This window comes from Thermobia domestica, chromosome 10, assembly GCF_964235325.1.
Source record: "Thermobia domestica chromosome 10, izTheDome1.hap1.1, whole genome shotgun sequence".
NCBI lineage: Eukaryota > Metazoa > Arthropoda > Insecta > Zygentoma > Lepismatidae > Thermobia > Thermobia domestica.
This window is the reverse complement of record NC_137463.1, coordinates 16,189,517-16,216,794: the sequence shown is the minus strand read 5'-3', so window position 1 is coordinate 16,216,794 and position 27,278 is coordinate 16,189,517. Positions and strand designations below refer to the sequence as shown.

The 27,278-nt window shown below is 35.9% G+C and overlaps 1 protein-coding gene across 2 annotated transcripts; it reads left to right on the top strand.

Moving 5' to 3' along the window:
• The first annotated feature begins 834 nt into the window (after positions 1-834).
• On the top strand, positions 835-26,063 carry LOC145662318 (uncharacterized). 2 transcript variants are annotated; one of them, XM_081727767.1, is made up of 2 exons: positions 835-1,063; positions 21,468-26,063. In XM_081727767.1, the coding sequence occupies exons 1-2, from the start codon at positions 937-939 to the stop codon at positions 25,832-25,834; spliced, it is 4,494 nt and encodes a 1,497-aa protein (XP_081583893.1). In that variant the 5' UTR covers positions 835-936; the 3' UTR covers positions 25,835-26,063. The 2 variants fall into 2 exon arrangements, with proteins under 2 accessions (XP_081583893.1, XP_081583891.1); XM_081727765.1 differs by having other exon boundaries at positions 21,465-26,063.
• The last annotated feature ends 1,215 nt before the right edge of the window (positions 26,064-27,278 follow it).

The window sequence follows — 27,278 nt, the reverse complement described above, 5'->3', positions numbered from 1 at the left end:
ACAAAATTCTTGAGGACGACGAAATTAGTGTTCTTCCGTACTCAGGCACTAGTCCTGATATGAACCCGATTGAAAACTTTTGGAGCTTCATGAAAGAAAAGCTAGAGAAGCACATTAAAACCAAACTTCAATTGATCAAGGAGATAAACAATTTGTGGTATCACGATGCTGAATTGAAGGCAAAATGTGCTAAACTCGTACATAGGAAGCCACAAAGGATAAAAGACTTAATAAAGAATCAGGGGTTTCATAAGAAATATTAATCTTTGTGTGAGAGAGAATTTTCTTGTAGGTATTTTATTTCATTTTTTGTTTCCAATTTGGATATACACACTTTATAGTAATTATATTTGAATGCTACGTACGTAGTTGTTTTATTGATATTGAAAAGCATATGCCACACCCACTAGAAATTAGGACAGAGTTACAAAGTAGTAATTTGGACTAAGTTCGAACGTATTTTCTCACGTCATATTGTAAGAATAGTAGAATATTCAGAAACTGAATGTTGAGTCTAATAATTTGAACACATCTGTATGTGCCTCTTCGAATATTAAGTGTGCTCACGGAACATTTTTTCTGAAAGAAACGTTACCTGACATCTCCTGTACTACAATACGAAACAATTAATGATATTACTTGGTGGTATAGGTGACTGAGGCCTAGGTGTGCTCTTGTAGACATAAACCTCAATTGAAGATATGAAAGAAAGAAAAAAAAAGACAAATAACGAGAAAAACAAAACAAGTGTGAGGATGTCGGCAACTTGGACTAACATCTGCATCTGAAAATAGATTAGTGCGGATCGGAAGAAGAAGAAGAATAAGAATAAGATAGAACCAGTGTGTTCATTATCGTTATATTTGGTTATTATGAAGTGAAAAAAAAATGAAAATTAGATGTATTATTTTTACATTACAAACATAATGTTTGTAAATGAATATTTATGTGATGAAGTGTAATTCGCTTCTTTTGACAACGTTCTTGCTTTTAAATATTTTGTTGTGCTTCAGTTATGCTGATAATGTATCATTCGAATTTGGCCAGAAATTAAATTCATCTGGTAAGACAATGAAACTTTAGTTTAAAATGACACTAGAAATAATTGACTAAAACTTTCGTGCAGGTCACATTTAGACATACCACTTGAAATGATTGTTTAAAAATTACAATTCTTTCAATAATTTTCTTCTTATTCTCTTAAAAAAACTGTAGGGCGTAGATCCATTTAGCATTGATGAAGGGGGTCATCAATATAGTGCTAGAGCCTGTCTATCTCAGATGTGCCCTCGGAAAATATGTGAAACATACATTTGTCACCAGCGCTACTCTCTGACGGAGGAAACCCTCTCTTTGCTTGGGGAAAAGAAGTGAATGACCTCAGCTGTGTTGCCAATTTGCCATTCAGTCGTTCGGTCTTGACAATTGAAGATCGTAGGTTATTTACAATGGGTAACAAGACAGAGCACAGCGAAATCTGCGAAATAATTCATTGTGACAATGCTTCCGCATCCAACAATTAAAAGATTTCGACCGCAGCAACTTGTCTCTCCTCTTTCAAGGGAGGTACGGGAAAACACATCAACATCAGCGTCAAAAGGGACACAGTTGAGATAGAAGGGCTCTGCCAAGCGCTGGCTCCCTTTGGCTAATGTTTAACAGAAGGGGTCCAGCAAATGCTTCTAAATATGTTACAATTTCGTTCATTTCTGTTCACATGAGGCTAGTTTGGGTTAGTTTAGTTTAGTTTAGATTAGATTAGATTACGTTAGGTTAGGTTAATTTATGTTAGATTATGTTAGTGTAGGGGGCCAGCATAATTTTCCAAAAAGTAATATAATTTCGCTTATTTCTATTAATATTACGTCAGTTTAGGTTAGTTCAGGTTAACTTAGGTTACGTTATGTTAGGTCTGAGTACTTGCATCATCCATTTCCCCTGTAAATTTTCATATTTTTTACGTGCTTCTGGACCCCTTCTGTTAGGCTAAACATAATCCGAATTATTTCAGAAATAATAAGAATTTGTGTTTTCTTCTAATATTAAACTATTTGAAAATAATAAAATAATAATAATAATAATAATAATAATAATAATAATAATAATAATTATTATTATTATTATTATTATTATTATTATTATTATTATTATTATTATTATTATTATTATTATTATTCATTTGTTGTGTCAGCAGCGTCACAAAAGTGGACGAAGACCCAGGGAAGACTTTCAGGGGCTTCAGAAAGCCAATGAGCCTAAATACAACTTGACACTGATTTTATAATGACCCATCGATTCAATGTAAATACAAACAATTATGAATTCGGATTTGTTTACATAAAACATTACATAATGGTGGCTTGAAACAAACTTATCATCTATTCTTGCAATATTATTCCACTAAAATAGGCGACAGGCAGTATGAAAGTAAACAAATTTTTTATTTGTTTAGCAGTAATAACATCGTTGAGATTAATTGATTTCAAAAATTTATTATTATTATTAGCTATTAAAAGAACAGGCATTAAAAACTTTTCTAGCCCAGGGATCCGCGAACATCTCTCGCCCATTAGAAAACAGGAAGCACGAGCTACATAACACGTGTGCTCAGTATTATAACTGTGTACTGCACTGTAAAATGTTGAGCTCCTTCGTGGCTAAGCGGTTAGTGTACCGTACGCGCCTTTGGCGTGGGAGACCTAGGTTCGATTCCGGACGGAAGCGCATGTTCGGATTCCACGTTAATCATTAGTTAATCAATTAATGAAATTAAAATTGATTAACTCACAATAAACATTAAGTGAGCTAACAACAAGAGTAGCGTAGTGGCATCCCCATGCCGTAAACGTCGCCAACAGCTAGTGGCCCACTTGCCGGTAAATGTCGATCGTCGCTATAGCGACGCGTTGAAGGATTGCCGCAGGCGGCAGGGTTTCGTCGAGTCGAAAGAGATATCTAGAGTCGGAGTATTGAAGTTACCACCACGTAGCAGCGAGGACTTCATTTTGGTCTGCGCTTCTTCGATTCGTCGCGGAGAATCGCGAAGGGACCAACACGAACAATCGCCAGTCATGTGCATGCGGATATTGTTATTTTTCCTGACGAATTGTTCCTGTGAAAAATTTTGAAATGAGTGTGTATAATTGTATGAATTTAGATGGCAGCTGTAGCCGATCATTTGCCAGTGAGTATGGGAAAACCATGAAATAAAGTAAATAGACGCGCGTCATTTTGTTATAAAATTATATAGCGAACGGATTTTATCTAATTTCAAATCGTTATAGTCAAATATACACGGTTACAGTAGCACTTAGATTGATAAATTAGAAATACCTTAAAGATTTATGCCTCTACGAGCGACGTTTTGTCCATCGCCTCCGTGGCCAAGTCGGAAGAGCACGCGCCTACTAATCGAAAAGTTGGTGGTTTGCGTCTACTCTAGGGCACGTTTTTTTTTTTAATTGTTTTTATACTCTCCTTAATGTAATAAATTATGCATATAGGCGATTTAACATCTTCTGGGGGAGTAATTTTGTTGTTCATTGGCGTTTTGTCGCGTCTCTGCCGCTGGTGGTATAATTTTCAAAACGGAAAGTTTTTGGCAAGATATCTCTAGTTGCCCATCGGTGGTCCTCCGACGCCTACGGCATGGGGATGTGACCTGCCGGTCAAGGTCAAGCCACTCAAAATAAATGCGAGCGGCTCGATTGGTGCTGGATTATAGAATGCACCGAACCGTAGAATCCCAGGTTAAAGAACTCTGCTGTAGTGTATGCAGATTTCTACTATTTTCAGAATTAAAATACAGTGAAAACTCTGAATAACTGACAGTAATGGAACATGAATAACGGTCACTAGTTTCTGTTCGAAATTTCCTTGTAACTGTTGGATCAATTGGAGAGCTTCCGTGTCACCGCGATTAATGGCATTTTTTAAAATTGTTCAACTGTTTGATACACCAATTTGTACAGAAGAAAAATGTTCCTTTTCCAAAAACATTGCTCGTTGAAAAATGTTATTGGAAAACGAACAATGTTTGTTTTGTTATCTATGAAATTGGCGGGAAAGATGCAAGGTCCAGATGAAAAAGAACTACATTTGTTAGGGAAGGGAAGATCTTTCGTAAGGAATTCTTGGCTATGCGACTGACCTGCATGAGTGTTATTGCTTATTGAAGGTTTTCTAGGATTTCCACCAGAAAGCAGCTTATTGCGGGCAGAAAAAGAAACAAAGAAAAATCTCAAGTTCAGCTTGAAGCTGTTCTGTTTGATGGTTCGTCAGGTCTAGACTTCATGATAGATACCCTTGTGGGGAAAATACTTTCTTGTCCACTGTAATATATCGCAGAACCGAGAATAATTCCTGTCCGTTATGAAGAGGTTAGTGAAATGTTTGGGGGGAAAAGGACTGTCTGCGTCCGTATTTGAGAGTGTCCGTAAAAGGGAGGGTTTTGTTCCATAAGAGAACTTATATTTTTGCCGGGACAAAAAAATCTGTCCGTCTTGTAGAGGTGTCCGTTAAGGGAGGTTTCACTGTAATATTCTTTCACGAAAAGTCATCAAGATTTGCAGAAACTAAAAACAATGTTCAATGTTTATTTTCTGCCTACCCTGTGCTCTCTGTTCTTTTACTTCCTTAAATGTTTCATAATTAATTAAACTAACGTTAACTCGTGAATGCGTTGCCTTAAACTCTAGTCCTAAGCAGTTTCAACGGTAAGACATGTCTTCTTCAGTAGGTCAAAGTCTCTTGAATAAAATCTCACATTTCAAATACTGTAAGACGGGGTTACTTTGCACTTCAGGGGTACCTTTGCACAAAGTATTTAAAGAGTTGCACAGCCCTCTGTCGGTGAACTGTAAAGAGAAAGTTTTAACTGTCACCGTGAGGTAGAACATCTAACTGTATTTTGGCTACAACATTGGCGGTTAACATCAGTTCTAAATACCCGGAGAGTTTGTTGTTATAGAGGTATGGAAAGCAGTCACTGTAAAGGCCGACAAAATTTGGGAGAAATCACCTACAAAAATGTCCGTAACAGTTAAGTTAGTTTCGTAGAATACTACTGTGTATAATGGCGGGATTACTTTGCACCGGTCCAAACTCATCAGATAGGAAATTACTACTGCTGATATCACCTGCCTTCTAACTTTAGGTAAATTTCTATTTAGGTAGATGTCGGTATGGATTTCTTGTTGGAAAATAAATTACGAACAGTGGTAGATCTAGAAAAATAGTTTGAGGGGACTTGAATCTTATATGCATAGAAATGACTAACATTAGATTTTTGAAAAAGAAATTATGCAATTTGGGTGGGCTTCAGCCTGAGAGTTCCAAACCCCATAAATATTCCATTGATTACGTTTGGGATAATATTCTTGGGCATAAAGAGCAACCAAGGCAAATCAGTTCACGGGGATTTTTTTTTCTGTTTCTGAGTTGGCATTTTTGTGGGACATATGCTAAACTATCAGAATATGGTTCCTGTGCCGGTACCAGAATATACATAATTTTCTTTACAAATATCGATAATCCATACTAGGTATTGATAGCAGTACCATAATTCTAATATCAAAATTTGTAAACTGCATGTAGTTTTGTGTAGGAAGTGAAATGTATAAATACTGAAGGGAAAACATGCACAGAAACATTATGTTCGTATATTGAACAAACTTTTTTTTTTTTTTTTTTTTTTGTATGTTGTGCAAAGTATTCCCACCTATGCACCAAAGTTTATATTTCAATAACTATGGTTATACTGGATGTTTACTAATGCACTTGCATGAATGTTTTCCTTATATATATATATCTAGCTATCATATGTTTAAAATACAATCTTCTAAGTCATTACGTTTTTAAATTACATGTGATTTTCTTTAAGCTCCTCTGTGAATTTGTACAGTATACTGTACATCGAACTTAGGTATGCTTTAGGGACCCTTATTGATTTAGTTGAGATAAAATTATAATTATTCGTCTTAACATTTATTTTGGACTCCTAAGGTATTTTATAATGAAAAATTTAAAAATATATACATCTACATATATTTTTTCAAAATGTATGTACATTACAATGTACATTTTTTCTGTAGCATTTGTATACAGTACACATAAAATGACCAATTTCAGAACACTGTACTAGATTTTCGAGTATGAAAAAGTGTACTATAGAAAGCTCTGTCTCTTTTGTGATTACGCACCATAAGAAATCACTTTTGGTGGAATTCATAGAAACAATTTCTTTTTTAGTTTAGACACAAATGTACTTGGTATTTTTGACAAAGAGAGACCTGAACTTTCCGTATGTATGATATTTGCGACGAGTTGGTTCATCCCGACCATCATGAATAGGAAGATGGTCTACTTTGCCACTTTTGCACTTCGTCATTAAACTTTGTGGTGGACAAACAGCGTGTGCGTGGGTTTTTTCGGGGTTCGCCCGTTTACTCCCACTTTTTTCATTCGACTATTTCCTCCATTTACCCTGGCCGGCGTAACGTGGGACGTAAAACTGAAAGATTTATTTTTTTCATTTTTATCTGCGTTGCAACTAGAATCCAACCAGAAATACACTGCATGGAGTAGAACTTCTCCACAGGACTAAGGTAAAATGTACAGTATACTGTACATGTTTTTTCTCAAATACGTTTTAACGCAAATAAAAATAGTCTTCCACAATACACTAATGAGCAATTGTTTATTTTGATCAGCCCTGTTTACTCAGTAAAAAAAAAAAGTTTTAAAACACGAGGAAAGCACAATTTTCATCAAGCACAGACAGTGCCATACTAGTAGTTCAATGATTGACCAACAAGTAGGAACACTGTGTATGCACTATCTTCAATAAACACTAAATACTGCAATCTAATAAGCACAAATGCATTTGAGTGACTGTTGGGCGGTGTATATTTTCCTTCAATGAGTGTAAAAAGAAGATGTAAATTTGCCACTGAGGATGTTAAAATCCCTTAAATCTGGTGCAAAGTAACCCCGTCTTACGGTATATATATATTTACCGTATGTATTTAAATACAGTAGATGTATTTACGTCCTGGTAACTAATTTCAGATATAGAACTTAAAAGTGGAAGGAGTACAGTATCATTGGACAGAGTATGTGATTAATCAAATATTCTAATGTATCTGGGATTCATATACAGAGCCAAATTACACAAAATTTTCAAGATGTGACATCTTATTCGTTAATTGGCCACTAAACTGTTAGAATGCTTAAGTTTATCTGGGCTGTCAAACAGACCTAAAAGTTATGCCCGGGGTGATAAGAGTATTGTTAATTATACCTATAATAAGACTCCAAAATAAAATCAAGCCTGCAGTATTGAAATTAAACTGTAGAAGAAGGCGAAGCAAATATAGTTCTTTGCTTTCTCGTGAATAAGTAGTTAAGAGTTATTGCCTTTTGATAGAAGTACGAGTTCTATCCTCGGTGGAAGATCATCTGGCTTAGATCCCACGTCTTTAGTACTGAAAATTCGCTGTAAACTACAAAATAGGCTAACCGACCAATCAAAATAAGATTTTATGCAGTAATATTACACATGATTAGTCAAAATTTAAAACAAAATAACGAGCTTATTTTCAAAAGTAAACGTTTTTCACAATTTGTAATTTTACATGAGAAGGAGAAGTAGTTTGACTTGAAAACCTTTCTGAAAATGTGCCACTTTAGAAAAAAAAAAAAAAATCTCTTAACACAAATGCCAGTGGAAGAAAATTTCTTAAAGCAAGGCAGAAACTACCAATTGTACATTGTAATTTCTATCAAAAACGTTTCCACTTGTGTGTACTTTTAGTCGGGTAAAAATAAGTCAAATTTTGACCGAACCGCAAACAAATTGCAACAGAAAGTCTGACAATTTTTTCTTATTGAAAAAAAAGTGATAAAAACGATGGAATAAAGTTTACCAACGCCACTGTTGTCATAAGGCCGCCACATTGGAAAATGGCCGCCAAAGTGAAATCTAGCAGTTTTCTGAAAGTTTGTACATTTTCTGACCAACACATGACCTGTGAAGGAGTTTTTCTTTCTTTCTTCATAGCTGTTGCTAAGATAATCAAATTGTATGTAATATATATAGTTCATACAAATTGCAGCCAATTGTAAGGTAACTGAGAACTATCTAGGGTAATCGTAAGAAGGAACACACACTTTGACATACCATTATTACATGCACCTTATGAACTAAGGTTGCCGGAATGAATTTTGTAATGAAAACTATTTTTGAATATAATATTCAAAAATACTTTAATATTTTCTGAATTAGCAGAAACTGAAATTCAGTAATAGGCCTATTACTTAATTTTTGGACTAAGATCTTGTCTGGCTTTTTTTGTGATTTGTTTATGGGGGTTTTCGTCTAAACTAAATTGCAGAAGTGTTTATTTCAGATGAGAAACTGGAATTTTATTTCTTGTTTACCAGTCTAATACTGTATATATATATATATATATAGATGCAAGGGCTCGGAAAAAAAACGGCTTTTTTGAAAAAAAAACTCGGTTTTTTCTGCTTCGCTTTTTTGCTTGGGAAATTTTGGGCTTTTTTTTGAAAATTTTGCTTTAAACTGATAAAGCAGACTTTGTTTCGCTTCTCTACAACAAAAAACTCATTTAAATAGTGGTTGATGCAAATAATAATTTGAAACGTCGAAAATAAACCATGAATTTCAAAATAATAATAATAATAATAATAATAATAATAATAATAATAATAATAATAATAATAATAATAATTCTTAACATATTTACATTATGAATTCCAAAGGATTAACCAATATATGTAATAATATTTTAACCTCTTATATACAATAAGTACTTTAAAAATGATACACAACTAACTAGCAAAATTGTATGTAGTATTTTTACTTCAAAATATCACACATCCTCTTTTTGAAACAAAATAAAGAAAACCATGAGAGAAATCTGCACATCAAGAGCTTCGTTTCGAGTGGTTCTGTACATTCTTGAAAGTTTTCAGTTAAGTTTTAACTTTCATATACATTGTATGAATATTTCGAACAAATTTTTCACTGATTGATCACATACGTAATAATCTGTTACCACCTATCAGGTGCTTCGGATCTGCAAAATCGGTAAAGCTCCAAATTCTGTAATGCACTGACTGCTCCTTAAGCTTGTTCAGAATCAGGAAAGTATCGAATTTTCTGTTCATGGATCATATACGTAATAGACGGTTCATCTGAGTGTATGGTTTCCTAGGCTGTAGAATATATAACCACCATCACGGTTTACCCAGTGCTGAAGGTTTCTAAATTTTTAACAAGAAAATTTAACATATAGTTACGAAACTTTTTTTTTCTAAAAGGAAAAACTATGGAATACATTTAAAAAGAGTGGAAGAATAAATCACTGTTCCAATTCGCAAGAAAGACGACAAAATTGATTGTAATAATTATCGAGGCATTTTTCTTAACATTCTATTAATAAGATTGACCCCATACGCAGATGAAATTATTGGGGATTATCAGTGTGGATTTAGTCGAAATCGACCAGATATTTGCCATTCGACAAATACTCGAAAAGAAATGGGAATATATGGGTGCACTTCGTTTGCGCACAGTTTTCTCCCAAAGATCTACGATAATCTGTAGTTGATTGACAGCTGATCGAAAAGTATAAAATCGTGGTTTTGCGCACAGTTTTTAAATGCGACGTTGCCAAATCTCAATATAATCATGCTTAAGCAAATCATGCAGTTGCGCACAGTTTCAATACTTTAGAGAATAAGGGTAAATATGAAAGATACGAAAGAAATATTCAATTCTGCTGTTCAATGTTTATTATATTCAATTCTGCTGTATGGTACATTTTTTTACAACTTTAGTCCTTGAAATTTGTGTCCTACAACTTTAAGATATTTCATTCTCGAAACTTTGCTGTGTGTGGAGTTTTGAAAGTACCTGTATAATTTAATGATTTGTTCCCTCCTTTGAATTTCTTCTTTCCTTTGTGGTTTCGAATCACCTTTCCGTACCGAAGCGATCTTCAAACGTGTTTCATGCTGTATTTCAAGTAACACTGATACTACCTTATGGACATCAGGTGCATTAGAATAGAACTGGCTGTTGTAGTGACGGTGGAAAGATTCTGGTCCATTTGTTGTCCTAGGTGCTGGAGATGGTTCACAAGCCCACATCACTGGAGGATACCTGAAAAGAAAAGGTAATCATGAATACCATATCCTATCACCGTTTAATTTTTTATTTTGAAATAATATTTTGATTTCCAGAACTGCTATAAAGTAGAAACTAATTTTCGGATCTCATTTCATATAATACTTTACTATTTCTGTGCGCTATTTCTATATTCATGCCTTTAATTTCTCAAACGAGAATGCTTCTAGCCTATATACTAGACAGTTTTTAATTACTTTGGCTGGAGACCCTCTACCTCTTTAATTTTGATATTTATCATTCTTTAATAGTTAAAACTAAGTTAAGTGGTTTTTCCCAGATCGGGACGGGTGTAAGCCACAGGGTAGTTATTGCCCCCAAAATTCATTATATCTTTTACATTTATCAAACCAGAATATTACCTGCAATTATCTTCGATGTAGTTGTTCATCACATAATCTGAAAATCTAAATCCTTTGGTTTCAGGTGCCACCGAAATCAGATCAACAAAGGCATCTGGTATTTGCTCTGGAGATAAATACGGGAGTCCAAAAATTTCTTTAGCCAAAAACGTAAAAAGCATAGAAATTAAATTGAGTTCAACATTATTGACTTTTTTTATGGATAGTTCACAACTTAAATTTCCTAGAGTAGTCTTGCCTAGAGTAGTAGCCACAAATTCATATTTAGAAGACATAATCTAATGTTGGCGGTAACCAATCAGGAACCACTTGCTGTCTCGCTATGTATTCTGTTAGATAAGTGAGTTAGTGTGTTTGAAGAAGCCAAGAAAGTAAGGTAGTTGGAGTTACTTAGGTAATTTAATAAATTAGTTTATTTTATTTAATCAAATGAGTCCTGTCTTGTTTTGCAAAAAAAAAAAAATGTATATTAAGATCAAAGAATGAATTGGCAGCGTTGCATACCATTTTGTGCGCAAAAGCATTAAAATGATTATTTGTTTTGCTTCTTATCTGCATGGAATGATAAGCTGGAAGAAAGTGTGCGCAAAAGCATTGCACCCGGAATATATTACCCAGTACATCAACTGTTAATTGATTTTAGAAAGGCTTACAACTCGGTTAGGAGGGAAACATTGTACAACATTCTTTCAGAATTTGGAATACCAAAAGAGCTAGATTTATTAAGTGTTTAAGTGAATCCCAGAGTAAAGTCCGAGTAGAAAAATGCGAGCTTCCACGTCGAGATTGGCCTGAAACAGAGATATGCGTTATCGCCGTTATTATTCAGCTTTGTTCCGGAGTACGCTATAAGATAAATCAAAGATAGGAACCAGGGCCTAAAGTTGAATGATATTCACCAGGTTATGGAGTATGCTGATGATGTAAATCTGATAGGAGAACAATCGAAAGAAATGCAGAGGCCTTATTAAACGCTTCCAGGGACATGAGTAAATGCAAATAAATCTAAATAGAAGGAAGTTCACAAGGATCGTAATACGGCAAATTATGAATGCGTTAAAATATCAATTAATACTTTCGACACAGTGGATACTTTCAAATATCTTGGATCAGTATTACCAGACCAAAATCATACCCACAAAGAAATTAAATGTCGACTGAAATCAGGGAATTCTTGTTATTATTCAGTTCAAAATATTTTGTCGCCGCGAATTCTGTCAAGGAATTTAAAGCTTAAAATATATAAAATGAATATCATGCCTGTTATGCTTTATGGTTGTGAAACATAGTCGCTTACGTTGAGAGAAGAACGCAGACTGAAATTATTTGAGAATAAAGTTCTGAGACGAATATTTGCACCCAAGAGGAACAAGAATGGTGAATGGAGGAAACTTCATAAGGAGGAACTATATAATTTATACAGTTTATCAAACATCGTTAGAGTCATCAAGTCTAAGAGGCTCAGATGAGCAAGTCATGTAGCCAGAATGGAAGAAAGTAGGAACGCTTTCAAAGTTTTAACTGGAAACCCAATCGGAAAACATCCATTAGGAAAATCTAGGCTCTAGCAGAAATAGGAATACAAAGTAGAAACTGGATTGAATTGGATAAGGACAGAAGTCAATGGGGAGCTTTTGTGGTCATAGAGAAGGAGAGAGAGAGAGAATACATTTAAGTTAAGCACTACACAACAAACAGGAGTGAGTGGTTATCTTTCGCGCTTCTATCGTGAAGTCCAGAATTCAATCCCGCATTCGATCATTTTGACAAAAGTTTTTCTTAATTCCATCTGTGAATGTAGAGATAGTGCGTGTACTGTGAGTCCTGGCCGACTTACTTTCTAATCGTTTTTAAATCTTTGTTATTATTAATTACCAGCAGTGATGGATTTGCGAAGAGGGTTAGGGTGGGGATGTCTTTCGGATTGAAGCCTCTACCCCGAAATTACGGAATTTCTAAAACAAACTAAATATTTGTTTTGCCTTTACTCATAAACTTCAAGCTGTCCTCAAATAAAAAATTAAGAATTTTTAGAAAACTAAGCATTAATAAGAAAAGCCCCTCCCAAAATACTTTTCTAAATCCGCCACTGATTATCAGTATAAAATGATGTTCAAGGTTATATCTGGACGATTATAGCTGAATATACAAACGAAACGAAATATTTGTTATACCTGTACTCATAAACTTAAACTCCTCTTAAATAAAAGTTAGAAATTTTTAGAAAAACCAAACATTATTCAGAAAAAAAAACCTTCCAAATATTTTTCTAAATCCGATACTAATTATTTCTATCAAACGGTATTGAAGGTTGTGTCCGGAAGGTTGTTCTTAAATCATTGCACAGCTACAGTATAACGGAAATGTGGAAGTACGCTCTGACAGATATATTGAAAAACATACGCTCTGATGGATATATTGAAAAACATGTTTAATTATGTGCTAAAAGCTAGAGTACTAAGCTCTAAAAAGTGAAACACGGATGATTAAAAAGAAATGATCTAGAGAAGAAAAAAATGTCGATAATTCAGAAGTTAAAATCAAGTTAAATAGCTTCTAAAATTGCCCTCAAATACTACGTACTTTATGTTTACTTTAATTCATAAACCATGTGCTCCATCCATCATGATGGTGAATTCGAGAGCGAAATATGGCATTCAGGTCATGGAATCTTATTTAACTTTAGAGTATACTATAAGAAAGCTATTTAAACAGAAAAATCATGAAAATGAAAAAAGCCAAAATTTCCAAAATTCTCGTTTTTTTCCCAAAAAAGCCGGCTTTTTATGTGCAAAAAACCATCGATTCAAAAAAGCCGGCTTTTTTGCATCTCTCTCTCTCTCTCTCTCTCTCTCTCTACCGTTGGAGTTATGGTAAAATTTGCTATTAATAAGGTGTCACTGTTCTGCGTTTTGTTTAAAACCTTTGTCTGATTCAAAATGGCGGATTTGAACATGCCCGCCATCAAGGCAACTCTTACCATAGATCTAATATTTATACACCTGCTTTTTATTTAATTATTATCATTAACACAAAATTTACAAGGTGGGGTAAAGGACTAATATATATGCTGCAACAATATTTAATTTCCCTGTAACTTTTTACCAATTGCACGTAAATCAAAATTAACGTCACCATTGTTCTTCTGATTAAATTTGCGCCTTAAATCATGTATCACATGACCCTATTCCTATTTTAAAAACTTAACCTTAATTCAAAATGGCGGATTTCAAGATGGCCGCCGTCAGGTATACCCTCACTATATGAATTCTCCCTAGTCCTAATATGTACCCATATATTTGTCATTCACCTTTTGTCGTTACAAGAGGTCTTACAGAGCTTTTACCTCCAACTGTATGACAACTATTCTGTACTTCCATGTGATGTTCTGGTAGCTGTATCTTCTAAACCCCTGGAGCTTCGCACCTACAACTTCACTGAAATACTGAACACATTTAGTACTAATTTCTCATATGTGTCTGAGTCAGCAACTCGATTCACCCAAACGTAAGGTTTACTTGTGAGTTTTACAGGTTTCTACTGTTTTATAATGAAATCAAATAAAACGTAATCATTTTTTTATATATAATCTGCTTAATACACGGTAGAAACTCACTTGTATGCTATCTTGTTCTTAAATTGTTAATTTCCATGCATATGCCATTATCCACAATACATCTGCATTACTGCAGGAATAACAATTACTGCATTCAATAACAACTATATAATTTATGGAGTTCTTTATTAAGCGAAACAGATTAGGCTACTTATAACATGTAAACTGCAACTTTTGAAAATCGTTGGATACACTGCAGAGTGACGCTCTCCGTTCCCCTGTCCCACCGCGCTTACCTCGAAACTGATGTAAACACTACACTAGCGCCGTCCACGAAAAACCGCACTAATATCCTGGTCAGGTAATAACAAAAGAGGAACTGAGAATTTCAAACAGCAAACTGTGAGCTGTGTTCAGAAGTCTTGTTTCTTTTTTCATTCCTTCCCCTCCTCTACCTCAGAATGCGTTGTTGCCAAACTTAGAATCTTAAGGGACTTCGGCGTGCAATTATATCTTGGAGAAGTGTACATGAAATGTCACTTTAGTATTAGGCACTTAATTTTTACAAGGTGAGATGTAATTGAAGCACTTCTTGTTCCTTTAAAAATGTTTTATGATTGAACAGTACAGATGACACCTCAAATATATAACACTATTTTACAACATTCTCTCCCGTCTACTGTCAGATCAGATGTGCTGACGTTTAAAAGTTATTGCACATTCCAAACTTTCTTTCAGTAACTCTCACACAACAGAACTTGAGATTAGCTTTCTGGATGGTTTTTAGTTTCCACCTTCATAACATCCAACAACAGTTATCCTTCTGTTGATGTCAGCAAATCCTAAAAAATAGAAGCTAAAATAAACAATTATCATTGTTTAATAGAAATGGTTACATACAATTTAATTGTAGGTCATAGATATTAGAGATAACACAATTCTTCAGTTGCCCGGGGTGCCCAGCCCTTAATCCATCTTTGTATGACTTTTATCATCTTTACAATCATTATGAGGTAAATTTTCTAATTTACATCACATGTGATGGTCAGAAAATGCATATACTTTATGAAAACTGTTAAATTCCATTATGGCGGCCTTATGACAACAGTGGCGTTGGTAAAATTTATTTCATTGTTTTTATCACATTTTTTTTTTTCAGTAAGAAAGAATCGTCAGACTTTCTGTTGCAATTTATTTGCGGTCCAACCTAATTTTTACCCGACTATTTATTGCACAATTCGACAGAGATCATCACAGAGATTCAGTAACAGTGATGCCAACCCATGGGAGAAATTCCATTTTGTGTGATTTTTTTGGACAATTTTTGAATAGGGGTGAAGGGAAGGAATTTTCGTCAAAATTAACAGCATATATGGGATTTTATTTATTTATTTATTTATTTATTTCATCAACATCTAAAAATTCTTTATGAGCGGGAAGTAGGCTAATGACGTTTAAATAAGCGTGAAATCAGTTTTTGTTATTTGAAAGTGCATGTTAGTATGAAAACGACTTATAAAGGATCGTGTGAATCTCAAAAAGCAAGCAACATAGAACGTAAATTATAGTCTGGAGTTTTTTTTTTTTTTTTTAATCATGAACGGAAGAAAGTAAATTACCATACCAGAAACTGCTAATTTCTAAAACTTCGACACGAAATAACTGGAAAATGAAGTTTGTGTAGAACATTATGGCACAAAGCGTGATGAAAATACTAAATTCTGACAACAAAATTTAATTGTTTTCATTCACAATTTTAATAGTCAATTTCAATTAAGGAAAATGCTATTTGGAGTTTAGAAAATTGGATTTTACGAATAATTCACCCAAATATTGCAGAAAATAAGTGACATATGGTAGTTTCACTTTTCATATTTTCTAAATATTTTTGAAAATTTTGTAATTAGTATAGCGCATGGGAAATTTAAGACCAAAATGGGAATTTTTGCCTTCCAAGATGTGATTTTATAAGCATCCAGGTTGGCATCACTGTTCAGTAATTGTTGAAAAGTGCATTTCGAAAAAAAAAAAAAAGATTCCTTTGGGAAATAAGATTTTCAAATATCTATTAGTAATGAAATCATATATTTCTTGTTATCAATAGGAAATGCTGAATAAAAGCAATTGATCTAATGATTCAGGATTGGCAATGTCTATCGTGTTTTTGATGGGTGTATTATCAAACAGTACAAACAGCCATATTAAAAAGAACTTGGACATCCAGCATAACATATTTATCCATAGGCGCTGACTTTGGGGGGCAGGACACTTTTGGCCCCTACAGTATTTAAAGGTGCTGTCCTCGCCCCCCCCCCAATATATTCCAGTCGAGGAAGAATTAACGAAGAGGAGCAATAATTTCTCTGGTTAACTTCGTCGTGCCTTTATTTCAATATTAGGAACAGCCTTCTTATTCGAGAGAAAATGCCGTTTTCAAAATGGTGTTTTTAATAGAGCACTGAAGCTTCAACCAACACTCTGGTAGCACTCATATGAAAAGTAAAGATTAATATGGTGCGCAAAGTTGCAGTAATGGAGTAGTGGACCGAGATATGGAAGTGGGAAGGGGCCTTCAGCAAGCAGTTAATAGAAAACAGCTGAATATGATGATACATTTATTCATTGTTTGCCCCGCCCCCAATACTTTCTTCAAGTCGGCACCAATGTATTTATTCATTAATTTTTTTGCAGCAATGGAATGCTTTTCTTGACGGCTCCATTCAGGAGTAGACTGACCTGCCGTCAACCGGTGTGCCCTCCCCTTTATGGTACCTTCAAAATAATAATAATAACAATAATGATGAAAGTAAAATTAATAAATTCCTCTGAAACACAGTGTTTATATTATTTTCTGAAACTATACACAAAATAATTCGCTTATCTTGTGAGTCTTCGTTAGTAATAGCTTTTCAAGGAGAGTATGAGATTGACTAACCTATATGCCGGGGCGCCGCAGCTGCCTTCTGTAACCAAGCATGAAACTGAAACCAGCACTTGTATTTGAAGTATCTTTATTCTTTCGTTCTTCAAAATCGGCTTTCAACGTAATACGAGGCTTGTGGCCTCGCGTAGCATAGTCGCTAATGCTCTCACCTTCTGTGCAAGCGGTTCCGGGTTCGATTCCGGTGGGGGCACTTGGTCGTAGAAGTGTAAAGAGCTTCTTCAAGCCAGCCATCCTGAATGAGGTTTTCCTGGGATGAGGTGTATCAGACAAATACCTAACATATAGGTCCCTTCCCGCTTCCTTTCTTCCTTCTCTTTGCCCGGATAGTGTGATTGCCGAGGGACGTCATCTCTCATACGTGACGGGCTAATATGGCCATAAATGCCAAAAGCCCAAAATCTAAATCCTAATCCAATACGATACTTTTTTTTTACAGTCATAAAATCAAATCCCGATGAGGTAGTGCATGCAGTGGGAATTGACAACTATGTCCTGTTAATGGTAGGCGGCGCTCATATCACGTGCCAGTCCGGAGAGTATGATTGAGGATGCCGGACAGCAGTGTGTGGTGATGATTTTTTTTTTTATTATTATTTTAATGAATAAAGTCACAATAGCAGCTGAAAGCTACAGAAGACTTCAGTCATAGTACGAGCATAATACGATACGAGCACTAAGATATTTGAGTGCTCGAAGCGCCTCAAAGTTGGGCCGTACACCTACCAATGACGATTCTGGTTCTAGTGGATTTCTGCCTAGAGACTCATTTCTAGGAACATTCGACGTTTTGAACAGGTTATCGTTTACAATCGTCACATAAACTGTCCTGAAATTGCGTTAGAAATAGTAAATACAATTCATAACTATTTGTTGTTTTCAAAAGTTAGTGCAAACTGGATTCCAAAACAGCTTTCCGCTTTTGACTCGCACAGAAGAAAATGAAATGAAATCTCTGAGTTTTACGTCCCACGATTATGAAGATTAGGCTAAACGAGACGGTGATTATGAAAAATAAGTGAAATGAAGGAAGTAGGAGAACCCCGAGAAAACCCACGAGCACGGTGTTTGTCCACCACAAAGTCCACACGGCGCGAGCTGGGATCGATCCAGGGACCCCAAGCACCGGAGGTGAACGCTCTACCACTGAGCCACCGCGCCGCCGACGCGCACAGAAGAGTTGAATGGAAAGACCGCTGTGTCAAAGGCCGGTATATCCTGAGTCATATCGTCAAATGTGACGAAACATTCCACAGTGATGACGAGGTGAGATGGCTGTCCTAGATTGGTTCATGTGTACTGACAAATCTTTCTATACTGAAGCGTGCCAGGCATTAGTCAAACCCTGGGATAAATTTGTAAGTGTAGCAGGGGGGGTTGTGTATAAAAGTAAAAGATATTTCATTTTTTTTTTTTTTTTTTTTTTTACAAAAAGTCCCGTAGTGTGTTAAAGTCACTTTGAAAATAAATTAAATGGAATCTTCCAGTTGAACGACCCACGATTATGCTCTTTAGGCTAAGGGAGAGGGATGTTTAAGACAAGCGAGGGATGATAGAAAACAAGGATGTACGCAGGGGGTGGGTCCTGACCCCCCTCCCCCCGAAATTTCGATCTTTGTGCAAATTTAGCCTAACTTTAGTGGCAATTTTCGGAATTTTATTATAAAATACCGTCATATTGAGTTTGGACCCCTCCCGAAATATATTCCTGCGTACGCTACTGATGGAAGAATTGGTGGAATGAGAATAAGGGAGAAAACGGGAATAACCTGATAAAACCCACAAACACGACGTTGTCCACCACAAACTTACTCGGCCAGGGATCGAACCACTCACCAGAGGTAGGCACTCTGCCACTGATCCACTGTGTCCTATTGAACTTCCTTTGTATGTTATAGTTAAAATCATATGTGGTGATAGACATAATATGAGATGTCTATAGAAACAGACAAAGTAAACGACAGAATACTTTCCGTCTCCGACTAATCAAGATGGGACGCTTCAAATATCTTTTCTACTGCCTTTTCTATGGCGTATTCACAATATTTGCACCAGCGCTCTTTTCATGGAACCAGTACACCCCTGCCACTGCATACATTCTTGTTACGCTATCAATAATAATAATAATAATAATAATAATAATAATAATAATAATAATAATAATAATAATAATAATAATAATAATAATAATAATAATAATAATACATTCGAGTGGAAAGTTTTCAGTATGAAGGTAGATATTTTTAAACATAATTGAATATTTACTTTGAAATCTCTTTGTTAGTCAATCAATAGCACGAGGAGTAATCAAAAAGTAAGGTTACAAAGCCTGCAGTGAAACGTGTGTATATTATTTCATACAACCAACAGATAGTACATACACATTGGGTTATTTTTCGACACAGTCTCCATATCAGTTGAGGCACTTGTCGCATCGTTGGATAAGTTTGAAGATTCCCTCCTGGTGAAAATTCTGTCCGTGCGTGTTCAAGCCACGTTGTCACGAAGTGTTTCACCTCCTCGTCTGAAGCAAAACGACGGCCTCCTAGATGCTCCTTCAACTGCGGGAAAAGGTGAAAGTCGTTTGGAGTGAGATCCGGGCTGTAGGGAGTGTGGTCAATGGTGTCTCAGAGAAACTGCTGCAACAGCATGGTGGTCTTTTGGGTTGTGTGCGGGTACACAAACTTTCGACAACATTCTGCAACATACTGACGAGACATTACAGTCTTTCCGTAAACCTCTATTAGCTGCCGGTTAATTTCAGTCATAGTTACATATTTCACCCATATAAATCGAATAACTGAGCGGACTCTTTCGCGAGACCAGTTTTCCAAACGAATCACCATTTGTGTTTACCTACAACTAGGTGGCGGTATACACACAATGTACCACAACTAACACATGGGCTGAAAAGTCCCGGGCCTAACAAAGAAAACACCGTTTTTTTGGTTCAAAATTAGCTTTATTCATCAACGTAATCTCCATGAAGAGCAACGCAATCAGTCCAGCGCCGCTCTAACATTTCAATACCACTTTTGTAGAACGATTTATCTTTTGCCTCAAAATAGGCCTCAGTTGCAGCGATAACCTCTTCATTCGTGCGAAATTTCTTACCGGCGAGCATTTTTTTCAGGTCTGCGAACAGCCAGTAGTCGCTGGGAGCCAAATCTGGCGAATACGGTGGATGTGGGAGCAATTCGAAGTTCAATTCATGTAGTTTTGCCATTGTTTTATTGACTTGTGACACGGTGCGTTGTCTTGATGATACAAAAGTTTTTTCTTTGCCATATGCGGTCGTTTCTTTGCAATTTCGGCCTTCAAACGCTCCAATAACGCTATATAATAGTCACTGTTAATAGTATGTCCTTTCTCAAGATAGTCGATGAATATTACACCACGCACATCCCAAAATACCGAGGCCATAACCTTGCCAGCCGATTGTTGTGCTTTCGGGCGCTTTGGACGAGGTTCACCAGTTGCTGTCCACTCAGATGCCGATCGTTTTGATTCCGGAGTGAAGTGATGGATCCATGTTTCATCCATGGTCACATATCGACGCAAAAAGTCCGGTTTGTTACGTTTAAACATGGCCAAACACTGCTCAGAAGCATCAACACGTTCTTGTTTTTGGTCAACAGTGAGCAAACGCGGCACCCACTTTGAACAGAGCTTTCTCATAGTCAAATGCTCATGCAATATAAAGCCAACACGTTCTTTTGATATCTTTACGATGTCAGCTAACTCACGCACCTTCACTTTTCGATCATTCAAAACAAGTTTGTGGATTTTTTTTTATGTTTTCTGATGTTACTGCCTCATTTCGACGTCCACTGCGTTCTGCATCATCGGTGTCTCTACGACCACGTTTGAAGTCAGCAAACCAACGTTTTATTGTTGTTTCTGATGGAGCGCAGTCCCCATAACACTTTTCAAGCCATTGCTTCGCTTGAACGGTATTTTTTCCCATCAAGAAGCAGTGTAAAATTAAAACACGAAATTGTTTTTGATCCATTGTTTTGAAACTAACACAAGTAGGGTCACTCTTAGCACAATAACTCACAGACGAATGAATAGAATATCATGAAATTCTCACAGCTGTCTTGTGAAGGTTAGTATTCACTGAAAACAAGGTGACTGCAATACAACTAGCGCCATCTATGTGTTAGGCCCGGGACTTTTCAGCCCATGTGTTATGTAGGTGGCGAATAGCTGAAACTACATAGTTGCCACCTCCATGTATTAAAATTATTTCACACTTTTCATTCTTCAATAAAACGAAACTCCAGAAATATCGGCCTTGAAACCTTAGTTTCTGATTCTCCTTAGTAGTAATAAAGTTTGTTTAGCTTGTTTTCAGTTGTTCTGAAACCAAGTTTCTTTCTCCTTTTTCAGTAGTTCTAAAACCTTGCAACGAAAGTAAACTGTCAGTTAATTTGAATAATGTTAAAACCAAACACTTGAGACACATGAAATGCAATGGTATGCAGGATTCTGTAGGCAAAGACGATAGAGATCTCGTTTCATTCATTTTCCAGAATTGGTTAAACGTAGCTTTGGTGGAATTCGTGTTGACGAGCGTGTTTTTAACCGGAACTTTTATCAAAGAGTGGCGAAACAACATTAAACTAAAGAAGATATTGAAATACCTCGAGGAAGAAATTTCTGTGCTGACTGAAGTTGGTATAATGTACACGAAGAAAATGAAATACTTCAATCAAATGTCGTTACGAGCCGTAAGTGGACTCAAAGAATGTTATCCATGGAAGAGTTTGTGCCTCTTTTGTGGCGAGTTAAGTGGTTCTGGTTCCTCTGTAGTAGAAAATGTCTCATTGCAGTCGAAAGAAAATCTAGAGGAGACCCAAATAGCCGATGAGTGTATTTCCGAGTCCTCAAGCATGCCAATGTCCAACTCTGTTCTCTCTCTTTCCACAGCTGTTAGCCAACAGGGTATGCTTGAACCATCTTCAGAATATCTTTCCTCTTCTTCTTTTAAAGATTTTCAACCTGCATTACCATCAGCAAAGAAAGATGAGTGTTTTTCTGTTTATGAAATACATAGTGCTGAACATTATATGGACCAAAGTAATCAATGTTCAAAGTACCAGCCAAGCGAACAAGTAGATAAGTCATCTTATTTGGAAGAATCATCAACTCAACAAGCGTCTCTAGACCATGACCACTTGATTTCTAGTCGAATTCTGTGTCCTAATGATGAATCTATTATTAAAACATCTTCACGTTTAGCTCTGAAAAAGTCATCGGTTTATCTCTCGTCCAAAAGCAGTCGAATCAATGGAAAGGTTACTCAGGAAGGTGCTAATGAAAGTGAGAACTCATTATTGAGCAAATGCTTCAATGCAGATCGAGCTGCCGAAGAAGACCGAATTTCCTCTTATATTTCGTTTGAACCCACAGGTCTCGATGAATCTTCGAACGAGAGATACATATTATTAGGAAATGAAGTACCTTCTGTTTCTAATCATGTGCCTGTAGAAAATGTTAATACTGTGTTGCCATTAGCTCAAACATATGACGTTGGTGTTGATGAATCAGTCGATACTAAACACAGTGACACCACCACAACGGTAGCTTCGAGGAAAATTGAATCCTTAGCAACGGTAACGAAAGCTTTCAACTTTACATCGCAGCAAGCTGACTCTGGAAAAGCACTCGAAGAGATATTTGTATTTCATGGCAACATACATAATGAAGATGAGAAGTCAACTCCTCGAATCAACACCACGTTACAGAAACGACCTAAGGGCCAAAAAACTTCCAAAGGAAGGATAAAACCCAAATACAAGGACAAGAATGGAGAAGGACTTGAGCAGGATAAAAATGTATCAGTTTCAGAGCCTGTCAAAAAAATTCTCACAGAATCGGTTGCAGATATTTTACGTTCTATAAACAACTTAAGTATGGTAACAGATTTGGTGAGCTCGTTTATGAAAGAAACCGTGAATTGCTCTGAAAATAAGGACTCGATTAGCAAATTGGGAATACAAAAAGATGCTGAAGACTCTCATCTAAAGTTAATAGGGAAAAGTAGTAGCATGAACTACTACCAGATGATAAATAAAGAAATGAGCTCAACGGCTGCCCTGGTAGACAAAATAGCGAAAGAAATTGAATTCTGTAAAGAGTTACTGACGCCTGGATCGACGACGGAATCATCAACTGACAATTTATCGAAACAGAATGACGCTAATGGAAATTTGTTTCCAAAAAGAACATTAAGAAAAGTAGTTCCGATGTCTAAGAAGTTACTGACAAAGAAACAGATAAAAATAAAACCATATTCGACCGAAGATTCATCTGATAAAAGGCTTCCTCTTAAACGAAAAAATGAATCTTCAACCACTGTGAACAAAATGATATTTCCAAGAAACAGTGGAAATACCGTTTCGTCTCTACATGGTGAATCAGAGAACACTACTAAAGATGATTCAGTTGTCATAAAACCTCTAAAAAAGTACCACTTCTGTACAGAGAAAGATACAATTAAAGACGAGAATTTTATGATGAAAAATTCTATAGTTAATGTCAAGGTGCTCAAGCATCAAACTTTGAAAGACAAAGTTCCTGGGATTCGTAGAAAATTTGAGGATAAATGTACTTTGACTGATTTTCGTGGAGTCGACAGTATTCAAAGAAAAATGAATAACAATAAAACTTCAGAGAAATTCAAGAATTCAGAAATCGTAAGCAGTCGTGTTACTTCCCCCGCCAGCTCTCAGAACTCTCAACACAAATCAAGCAGAAATAAAGTAGAGGTGGTGGATTCTTTGGAAGAACTAGACAGTATAGACAACGCAAGTATTCATGCTATTTCTCCCAGCAGCTCCAAGCATAGTTTAAGTATTGAAAATACAAATAATGATGAAGAAATGTTTAAACGACGTGTTTTACCGAAATCGGCACCCCATTTACATCCTATAAAAGAAAAGACCTGTGACACAAAGATAGTCCCCTCGAAAAATAATAATGAAACTAATAAAAGAAACAGCTCAAAATATTCCGATAAAAAATCCAATAATAATAAAAGCAATTCCACTAATTTTACAAGAGAATACGAGAAAAAGTTTTATGATATTATAAGCAAGTATAAGCGAATTATGCCTTCACGTGTTGAAGAAAGAGTGAACACGGCTTCGGATCACTCATTCAGAAGCAATAAGGGAAAGGGAAAGCCCTCAACGCCAAATAATCAAGGTAAATTTCCTGAGAACAAAAACAACAAAATTAATAAACCTCCATCTCCGACGGCTGCCACTCAAAAATCAACACAAAAACCGAAAGGAATTGCCGGGGTTCAGAAAACCCAGAATAACAACAGAAATAGAACCAAATATAAATCCAGTGCAACCAATTTGTCTTTAGGAGAATCAGCAAAGGGAAGCAACATATCAGTAACATTGAAACACAACACAAGTGGTTCGTATGCAACACAAGGAATAGCTTCAGATGGTTATATCTCCAAGAAATCCACAAATGCTGATCTGCGGAACAAGTTAAAAGAAACTATTTTGAATAAACTTAGTCGACCTATTGAAATGAACAAATCGGAAGCCCGAGAAAGTGATTCCAGTCAATCAGAACGAAGAGGAACAGAAGCGTTAGAAAAACTTTTATCAGAATTGGTATCGTGGAAGAATATCGATGAAAAATTTAAATCCCGTAATCAGGAGAAAGTACAAAAGAGATCCCAGGAACCACAGGTTCAGGATGAAGATACTAAAGAAGACTCCAAAAGTATTGCACAAAATGAAGAAATTGAAGCAAACATACGAGCGAATGAACAAGAAGGAGCCATTAGTTTGAATCAAGAACAGGAATGCGTACACGTGGTACCAATTTCAAACATGTACAACTTGGAGGGAAATACTGAATTGTATTTGAACTCTGAATATGACTCTGATAATTCTTCCTCGAAGAAAGAGAAGCCGGTGATAGCAACATCAAAGACACCTTCTGTTTTCCATTTATCAAATGATTTATCACTACCAATACGTGTAGAAAGAGTGAAACCAAATGTTAACCAATTAGGCAATTCGTATGAAACAAACTTATTGGCCGAATGTTCCTGCAGAAAAGCAGGTGATCCTCAGATGGAAGAAGCTTATGTGCAGTCCTTATGGGACAAAATATATCCTCAAAATGAAGAGCAGAGTTTTGATCACCAACAGTCTGTTCTACAAGCTCTTCTAACGTGGTTCAACACATCTGAACCTCTTGTATTGGGTGGTACTTCCAGCAGTAAAGGTGAAACAATGGAGCATTTGAAATCTCATTCAACATCGACATGTGCTCACTGCGGCAAGCCAGATAAAAAATCTATCCCAACAGAAAGAGCCAGTTGGCACTCTCCTGAAAAGTCATCAAACATGAATCTACGAAGTAAATTTTCATTGAAATCAAACCAAATTGACAAGCCTGTGATGTGCAAATACAAGAATGAAGGTTCTCTGTCGTCACTGCGTCAATCTGTGAAAAGAAATGTGCCTTGTCAACATCATCAAGTGAAACCACCTTTGCATCAAGTTAAATCAATAACACATAAATGTTGCCACGGTCATCATAATTGCTTTGGTGAACATCGATCGACCTGCAACGTTCACAGAACTATATCAATGACTAAGAGTAATCAGGTGACGGGATCGCAAAGGCTGATATCTTCTGATTCGTGTAAAACACCCAAGAACCCAAGCTGCGTTTGTCTGCGAGGAGTTCCCTTAATCAGAAGAGAATCTGAGAAATGGTAGATTTGGTCTTGAAGAACTTAATACATTTCAATTAGAACCGTCAATTAAATTTTAAGTACTACAAAAACAAAAGCAATCTGATGGAGAATATTTGGATTAATAAAACAGTGTTGCATACATGCATATTTTTTGATTACTTTTGAATGTATATGCACATTTATGTTATGTACAAAAAAATATTCTGTTTATAGCTTCAGAAAAGAATATTAAAGAGTATTAGTTAATCATTTGCTAATGTTTTTTCTTAGAACGTATGTCTACATTTTACATTATAGTTGAACATAAGGCTCTTGTTAGTTTTTAATTCTTTTGACTTCTACAACACAGGCGATATATGGGAAGTGGAAAGCTAAGTTCGGCAAATTTCATAAAAACGAAAGCATGGAAGGCCAAAAGATTTCATATAATGAATATGAGCTTACAATTCGCGATAACGAACTAGTTTATTGATATATACTGTGTATTAGGAAATGTATACGTCTGTGAAGTATTGAAGCACCCCGCCGAAAAACAATACATTTGACTTCTTGGGCCATTTTGAGTTATCAGTGGAATTATGCTATACGGAATATATTGGACATATATTGAAAGTTTGGTTACCTTCTTGACCATGGTCCTTGCACCTGGTTTTATTTTTTCCTATTGTACTCTGTGAGGTGCAGGTAGCTAGAGCCACAAACTACTACCTAAGAACACCACCACAAAATAAAATAAAATAAATGAAGTGGAGTGGAGTGGCTGGGGATATTCAAATTTACCTAGAGATTTGAATAAAATGCAAATTACACACGTTTAAAACTAATGTCTTCCCTCTTGGAGATAAAGGTTCTCTCCTGCAAGAGCCGCCACTCCATTCAATATGTCGGTAGAGCATAACAAATTTAGAATAATGGAACAGCAGATCTCAGGGTTAGCTGCATAACAACCAGGGCCAAGGACGCTACTATAGTGAGTCAGTTTAATGATTACTAAATAGGTTAAAAGAAAAAAAAAATTTAAATGTTACAACTTACAGGTAGCAGCCTGTATTTGAGCTCACTATACTCATGGTTGTTATTCTAGTTCCTAGGGCATTAATTCTCTCTGGGCTCCATGCAGAGAGCCAGTCAGTCATACTCAAAACAAGGGAAAATGGTTCCCTGTATCACCCTCCTGAAAACAAAACATTCTCATTAGCAGTAGGTACTCACCCTGCAGCAATTGAGTTGAACACAGATTCTGGATAGAGATGTAGGTTTTATTTCCAATTATAAAACACATTAAGATGGGAGCTATTTAGGTATCCTCACTCCAATACACTCACACATTACTTTCCTTTTAGTAGTGCACCACTATTTACACTTACACAACTTTTATATATCATTATATATATATATTTATAGACACCATAAACACTTCTTTTCTATATTCCAAAACAACAAAAGTGGGGAGGGTGATAGGTTGA

Coding starts and splice junctions, on each gene's coding strand:
- LOC145662318 (XM_081727765.1), top strand. CDS start 937: ATGAATATTTATGTGATGAAGTGTAATTCGCTTCTTTTGACAACGTTC. Junction 1,064..21,464: donor CCAGAAATTAAATTCATCTG/GTAAGACAATGA, acceptor CTCCTTTTTCAG/TAGTTCTAAAACCTTGCAAC.